The 7751-nt window shown below is 63.7% G+C and overlaps 1 protein-coding gene across 1 annotated transcript in view; it reads left to right on the top strand.

Moving 5' to 3' along the window:
• NOX5 (NADPH oxidase 5) overlaps positions 1–7095 on the top strand; it is a 10381-nt gene extending 3286 nt beyond the window's left edge. Inside the window, 13 exon segments of the mRNA XM_035902962.1 lie at positions 12–197; positions 598–751; positions 1589–1764; positions 2120–2302; positions 2779–2911; positions 3561–3743; positions 4228–4292; positions 5039–5143; positions 5492–5616; positions 6002–6086; positions 6268–6367; positions 6506–6672; positions 6964–7095. Of these exon segments, the coding sequence (XP_035758855.1) occupies positions 12–197; positions 598–751; positions 1589–1764; positions 2120–2302; positions 2779–2911; positions 3561–3743; positions 4228–4292; positions 5039–5143; positions 5492–5616; positions 6002–6086; positions 6268–6367; positions 6506–6672; positions 6964–7095 (1794 nt within the window).
• Positions 7096–7751: the final 656 nt, after the last annotated feature.

Here is a 7751-nt window from a genome sequence, read left to right as displayed (position 1 = left end):
GGAGCCGCCAGCCACGCTACCTGACCAGGGCATACTGGCACAACCACCGCAGCAAGCTCGCCTTCCTGGGGGGCTACGCCAGCCTCAACCTCCTGCTCTTCGCCCTGGCCGCCCTGCGGCACGCCGGCCTGGGGGGGTGGGTGGTGGTGGCCCGGGGCTGCGGGCAGTGCCTGAACTTCAACTGTGCCTTCCTCGCAGTGAGTGCTGGGTCCTGGGCCATGGGAGGGACGCGGAGCTCGCAGGGGGCACGGGGCGATGGTTGCCTGGGCTATTTGCAGTCACATCTACACTGGGACCTTATCCCTGAGCCAGGGGGTCTTCTGAGGGCAGTAATAGAGCCTCTGGACTGTTGCAGTAGTGGGACCAGGCTGCCTCCTCCCTTCATTATATATAACTAAGGGGTTAGGGAGGTTGGGAGCTCTCTGGGACAAGGGCATTCACGGGGTGCTCCCTGCAGAGGAGTGCCTCTGGGTGCTCTGGGCCGACACCCCATGTCAGCCGGGAGCTGGCTCTGGAGCCCCAGGGGACCAGCCCCTGGCTGGGTCCCCTGGCATCTCCAGTTTCCCCCCAGCACCTCTGATCTCCCCTCTCCCGGAGGTGCTGATGCTGCGGAGGTGCCTGACCTGGCTGCGAGCTACCCCCATCGCCGAGGTGGTGCCGCTGGACCAGCACGTCGTTTTCCACCAGCTCGTGGGGTACGTGGTGCTGGCGCTGGCCGCTGTTCACACGGGCGCCCACATCGCCAACTTCAGTAAGTAGCAGCTCCCGGGCAGGGGAGGCCCTTCGGCTGCCATGGGTTTATCTCTGGACACCCACTCTAACACGCCCCGTCAAGCCCGTGGTGGGTTCCCCCCTGCCAGTCTCTCTGCTGGAGGGGAAAATGCCCTTCGGTGTGGGGGGCATCACCCACACTGCGCTGATGAAAAGCTGCTGAGCCCCAAGGGGGATGCTCACGGCCCGGGGAAGGGATGCATGTGTTGCTGGGGGGGGGATGCCCATGCTCCATGGAGGGGATGCATGTCTCCTGCGGGGTGGACATGTCCCAGGGAGGAGGATGCAAGGCCTGGAGAGGGGGGTGCCCATGCCCAGGGGGGCTGAGACGCTGCGGGCAGGGTGCGGGCAGCCGGAGGGCGCGTGCGGTGCCGCACAGTCTGCGTGCTGTGGCTGTGTGCTGTCTGTTATCCCCCTCTAGCGGCTTCCCAGACGGGCAGCAAAGGGCTCCCACGCAGCTCCTGCGTGGGGTCTGTGCCCCGCAGCCCTGCGCCCCACGGCCCCCCGCCCCCCACGGCAGGGTGCCAGGGCTGCACCCTCCACCCTGGGGCGTGAGGAGGGGAACACGTCTGCTCGCACTGCCCACCCGCGTGCAGAACAGCCCCCTTTGCAATGATGCTGAGCCCGAGAATGGGCTCCGGGAAGGAGAAACATCGCATTTTTAAAGATGTCTGAGCAAAGCACTTGGGTGCTTCTTAGTTTAAAAAAAAAAAATAAATAAAGTTGGCACCAGTTGGGTGGGGGCAGCAGAAATCTGGGTGTGCAGCGGGTGGGTGCCGTGGGTGCCCGTGCCCGCCCTGACCGTGCGTGTGCCCAGGCAGGCTGGCGCGGCAGGACGGGCGCCACGGCCTCGCCGAATTCCTCTTGTCAGCACGGCCCGGCGTGGGGGGCCTGGGCGGCACGGCCTCGCAGACGGGGCTGGCACTCCAGGGGCTGCTGGCCACCATGCTCGCCTTCTCCAGCCCCTGCGTCCGACGGAGCGGACACTTCGAGGTGGGTCCCGCCACGGCCCCATGCCACCTGGAAAACCCCAGCAGTGCCCAAAGCTGCTCTGTCTCGGGGAGTGGGGGACCCCAGGGTGAGGGTCTGGTGGGTGGGTGCCCATCTGGGAGCTGCCTCATGGGTGGGGGAGAGCTCTTGAGCCGGTGCGGTGCCCCTCGATACCTCCCTTGGGCACCCCCGCCCTCCTCAGATTTGCAGTTTTGGGGGTTCTGTGCTTTTCTTCATCATTTGGGCTGCCTTTGCCCCCCAGGATGCCCTGGCACAGCCTCCCCACAAAGCACCGTTTGGCTCCACCACTTTCAGTTCATGCTCAGCTCCCCCCTCGCCCCCTGCTCCCTGCCCACAGGTTTTCTACTGGACCCACCTCTCCTACATCTCTGTCTGGACCCTCCTCATCCTCCACGGCCCCCACTTCTGGAAGTGGTTTGTGGTTCCCGGCTGCCTCTTTGTGCTGGAGAAGGTGGTCGGCTTGGCTTGGCGGCGTGCTGGGGGGCTGCGCATCGTGGAGGTCAACCTCCTCCCCTCCAAGGTCTGCGCCCACGGGGGCTTCCATGCCCCTTCTCACCTCCCCACCCGATGCTCTCCTCTTCCGAGAGCCCCAGTAAAGATGCTGGGGTGCGCAGAAAGACCTTTCATATTTGCAAAGCGGTTTGCAGTTTAGGGAAGAGTGCTTTGCACGTTGACCACGCGGTTACTTGACACGGGGGAAGAGGAAGGAGAGTGGGAGATGGGGGGGGTGGCGGCCCCGGTGAGTTTGCACAGCGAGCTGGAAGGGGGACGCTCCCCTGGCCACACGCGGCAGGGACGGGGCGCAATGAATAGTTTATATGGAAAAGATGCGGGATTGGGTTGCTTCGGGCTGTGCTGGTGAATGTTTGCAGCGAAAGGTGAAAGCGATCCTTTTGTTTGCAAGCAATTTCTTTTTTCATTTTGAATTTTGGCCTATTTTTCAAGTAACGTGCCCGCTGGGTGCTCCCAGCTTCCCTGGCCCTCCTTTTCTTCTAGGTCACTCACCTTGTGATCGAGAGACCCCAGTTTTTCCACTACAAGCCCGGAGACTACATCTACCTGAACATCCCAGCCATCGCCACCTACGAGTGGCACCCCTTCACCATCAGCAGCGCTCCTGAGCAGCAAGGTGATGGCTGACCCACCGCTCGCTCTGCATCACCAGGATGGTGTTTTGCCTCACCGGGATGATGCTTTGCATCGTGCAAGCCCCGTCGGGGCGGCTGGATCCCCTCTGAGGGTCCTGCAAGGAGGTGTCCATGCCCATGGAGCGGGGCAGCCTGTGTTGGTGCATGCCTCGACTCCCCTGCCGCCACCTCTGCCTCTACATGGGTGCCGTATAAAAACACACCCTTGGGTTATTTCAAGCAAGGCATGGGGACCAAATGGCACCCAGGAAATGCCCAGGGAAGGGGTCGAGTCCCCAGCCCTGGGGGGATTTAACAGCCGGGCAGAGGCGGTGCTGAGGGACAGGGTTTGGGGGTGGGATGGCAGGGTTAGGGGAACGGTTGGGCTGGGGGAGCTTAAAGTGCTTTCCCAACCCAAATGATTCCATGATTCTGTTCTATGAATGCCCTGCCTGGCTCTGCGGGTGCCCAAGGTTTGGGGTTTGGGTTTCACCCAGCTGTTAGAGCAAACCCAGTCCCCTGCTGCAAGCCCAGGGCTGACGCGAAGGACGCCGGTGGGGATTGCTGCCGGGGCCGGAGCTGTGCGGTGCGGGGGCTGCAGGGCAGTTCCTGGGGCAGGATGCCCACCCCCTGCTCCGCTTCATCCCGCAGAGACCCTCTGGCTGCACATCAGGTCGCTGGGCCAGTGGACCAACAAGCTGTACAAATACTTCCAGCAGCCCGAACCGCCCAGCCCAGAGCCGAAACCGCTCAGCAGGAGCCTGCGGGAGAAGAGACGCCGGTGCTGGGCCCAGGTTGGTGCCGACGGGGCTCAGCTTCCAGCAAACCACAGAGGTTAGACCTTAAAATGCTGCCGGTTGGCAGCCATTGGTGAGGAGGGGGTGAGGCCCCCCCGATGCACCCATCCCAGCAAGGGTAATGGTGGCTTTGCCAAGCTGAGGGCCCCCCAGCGTGCCCATGGGTTGCTCAAGCCGACGTCCTCATCTGGCAGGCGTGAGGGGCTCTGCTGGACAGGTCTGTCCCTGGCCAGCTCCAAAAAAGCAGGGAAGTGTCAACAGGTCCGGGCTGGATGCTCTCTGCTGAGCGGGGCCCCCCAGGCTCACCCCAGTTTTCACCCGCCGGGTGCCAGGGTACCTCTCGTGGTGTGCGTCCCCTGCGGGGTGTTGTGCAGCCTTGCAGGATTTCGTGTCCCACCCCTTGCCGAGGCCGTAATGACCCTGCTGGATGGGGCACCAGGTGCCCGTGGGCGTCACGGCCAGTGATGCGTTGGCCTTTGGCTTCCAGGAAGGTCTCTGCAGCGGGGCCGGCTCAGAGCGAGGGTCCGTGGCCACCGGTGGGGATGGAGCCGTTCAGCTGACGTCGTACAGAGCCATGGGAGCTGCCGCCCCAGGAGGGGAGGACCCGCCGGTGAGGGGGGTGAGCACCATCTCCTACCCTCGCCCAGCGCCGCTGAGACCCCCACGCGCTCCCCAGGGGACAGGGGCAGAGCCCCCGGTGCCGGCGGGGCGGGAAGGGGGGGGCTCTGCTCTCATCAGCACGGCGGCGGCTGAAGGACCAGCCTGGAGAAATGAAGGGAAGCATCACTCCCATCCCCAGCGGGCCGCAGCACGTTAAAAACCTCTCTTTAAAAGAAACTTCTCGGATGGAGATGCCAGGACGCTGAGAGCCACCTTGTGAGCGGCTTTTATCCCTGAACATGAAAAGCTCTCAGGATATCGATTCCGTCTGGGCTGGAGGAGCAGTCCTTACAGACAATGAATTTACATGCATCATTTTTCATGAGTTTCTCTCCCCGTCCCTCTTTTGCTCTTATATGTCCCCTGGTGAACGCGGGTTCCCCACGCCTGCTCCCACCGCCCGGGCCATCGCGGTCCTGGGAAACCCATTATTCACCCCCCAACTTGTGTGGGGATTTGGATAATTGCCTTTTTAATCAATACTCAAACCAATTACAGTCTGGATAACATCATGGGGTGGCAGGTTAATGGTGTTGGACGTCGGTGGGGCGTCCCCCCAGAAGGGCGGGCACTGCAATGGGCTTGGCTCGGGGAAGCTGGACAGAAAAAAAAAAAAAAGAACAAAAAATCACCCAAACCCCAAACCCAGGGCACAAATGGGCTCAGCGTTAGCGGTTGCGGAGGGGTTGGGGTGGGGGGGAGGAGGTGGTCACTGCTCTCTTTGCCTCGCAGGTCTCGGCCGGGCTCGGTGGGACCCGTCGGCTCTGCAGCGTCAAGGTGAGGGGCGCCCGGGTCCTTCCCTGGCTCCGCGAGCAGGGCTGTGCTCCGCATCCCAGCGGGGACCCACGCACGTGCCCGGCCACCCCACGCGTGTGTCCCCCTCTGCACGGTGGTCCCGCCTGGGGCTGAGGCAAACCCCGTGCTGCCGAGGGCTTTGCCCTCCTGCCTGGCCCCATCCTCTGCCTCTGCTCCCCAAAAATATCCCGTAAAAGACCCCAGATTCTGCCTGAGCTCCGTAAGCCTGCGGTGCCCCTTGCACACCAGCCCTGCTCCTCTCTGCAGCCTGAGAGTTGGTTTAGCACCTAGGGGGCTGCTGGATCTCTCCCCGTTTCTCGGCTCTCCTAGTGCTACATCGACGGCCCCTACGGGACCCCGACGCGGAGGATCTTCACCTCGGAGCACGCCGTGCTCATCGGCGCGGGCATCGGCATCACCCCCTTCGCTTCCATTTTGCAGAGCATCATGCACAGGTCGGTGCCGTAGCAGCAGCTGCTCAGGCTGCGGTCGCGCTGGTGGAGCAACGCCATCCCCAAAACGAGCCCTGATGTGGCTCTGGGAGGCCCAAGACGCGATGCGTGCCACGGCAGACCTGTCCTCCAACACCCCTCCGTTGGCCCTCCTCGCTTCTAACCTTGGGACGCATAACACATGGGCATGAGACCCCCAGTAGGGTCCTCCCTGGGTGTCAGGGTTCCCCTGGGGGATTTCTGCCGTGGGGAGCCTGCTGGCAGGAGTTGGCCACGGGCATGCACCAGAGCTGGTGAGGAATGGGCGCTCAGGGTCCCCCTGCAAAGGTCTGCTGGGGTCTGAGGGGGGGGGGTGGTGGGGCAGGCAGGGCTGCGTCTGCCCATGCAGGTACCGCCGGCGAAAGCAGAGCTGCCCCAGCTGCCACCACTCGTGGTGCGAGGACCTGCGGGACGAGGAGATGACTCTCAGGAAGGTAGGAGCAGTCAGGGGGGGGACACGCCAGGACCAAGCCCTGGGGATGGGCTGCAGGGTCCCGGGGGTGGAGAGCCCACGAGCATCCCTTCCTGCTGCGGGAGGTCTGGGGAGGTGGGTGGGTGGATCTGGTCCCCCTGCTGCCTGCCAGCTCCCGAGCAGGGGCTGCTCTGTCCTTCCAGGTTGACTTCATCTGGATAAACCGGGACCAGAAGCACTTTGAGTGGTTCGTCAGCCTGCTAACGAAGCTGGAAATGGAGCAGGCTGAGCAGGAGCCAGGAGGTGAGCGGGAGGCAGGGGCCGGCCAGCGCTGATCCAGGGGTCCCCAGCCCCATTCTTGGCATTGCCCAACCCAGCCCCAGGGGGCACGGTGTGGGGCTGGACCCCCCGTCTGCAGCCGGGCTCCCCTTGAACGCCCAGGGTGGTTTTTGGAGATGCACATGTACATGACGTCGGCCCTTGGCAAGAACGACATGAAGGCCATCGGGCTGCAGATGGCCCTGGACCTGCTGTCCGCCAAGGAGCAGAGGGACTCGATCACGGGGCTGCGGACCAGGACCCAGCCCGGCCGCCCCAACTGGAGCAAGGTGAGGGCTGGCTTTGCCCCGCTGCCAAAATCACGCTCATGGGAAGGGACCCATGTCCCCCGAACCTGCTCTTTGTAAGGGACACCACGGGAGAGCCCCGTTTTGGAGCGGGAGGATGCACCGGGATATCCAGACTGGGATATCCTCCTGTGGGAAAGTGAGGGCTGTGGGGGCCTGGGGAGGCTGGATTATGCTGGGAAGCAGTGGCCAAAGCCGGCAGGGGTCCGGCCATCCCCGGGGAGGGCGCGGGCTGTGCCACCACCTCCTCTTCTCCTTTCGCCTGTGCCCTAGGTGTTTCAGAAGGTGGCAGAGGAGAAGAGAGGGAAAGTCCAGGTCTTCTTCTGTGGCTCGCCGGCACTTGCCAAAGTCATCAGGGCGCATTGCGAGCACTTCGGCTTCCGCTTTTTCAAAGAAAACTTCTAATTGCCAGCCCTGGCCTCCCTGCCTGCCCCTGCCAGCCCTGGTGCGGGGCGATGGGCTCCAGCAGCCGGATCCTGCTGCGCTGCCCATGCGGGCTGCTGGCTGCTGCTCGGTCAGAGCTGGGAGGGTGGGATGCTCGGCAGGCAAGGGACAGGGAGAGGAGCTGGGCTGCGGGGGTTTGCGGGGAGGGAACGGGGTCTTGGAGCCATTCAGGGTGTCCTGGAGCATCCCTGCAGGGGTTTTGAGGGGGAAAGAACCAGTGCCTCAGAGCACTTTGGGATGGGGGGACCAGGTCCTGAAGCACCTTGCAGGGCTTTGGGGATGAGGGGATGGGGTCCCCCAGAACTTTGAGGGGCTTTGGGGCGGGAGGGATGGGGTCCCCCATTGCTTTGCAGGGCTTTGGCAGGGAGGGAATGGGGTCTTGGAGCCATTCGGGATGTCCTGGAGCATCCCTGCAGGGGTTTTGAGGGGGAAAGGACCAGTGCCCCAGAGCGCTTTGGGATGGGGGGGATCGGGTCCTGAAGCACCTTGCAGGGCTTTGGGGTGGAGGGGTCAGGGTCCCCCATCGCTTTGCGGGGCTTTGGGGCGCAGGGGACGGTGTCCCGGGCGGCTGGCGGCTCCGGAGCGGTGCCCACCGGAGGGCACTGCAGACTCGGCAA

The sequence above is a fragment of the Egretta garzetta genome, unplaced genomic scaffold (genome assembly GCF_000687185.1).
Source record: "Egretta garzetta isolate BGI_Z169 unplaced genomic scaffold, ASM68718v1 scaffold331, whole genome shotgun sequence".
Classification (NCBI taxonomy): domain Eukaryota; kingdom Metazoa; phylum Chordata; class Aves; order Pelecaniformes; family Ardeidae; genus Egretta; species Egretta garzetta.
Note: the sequence above shows the minus strand (reverse complement) of the source record. Positions and strands in the feature narration are given on the sequence as shown.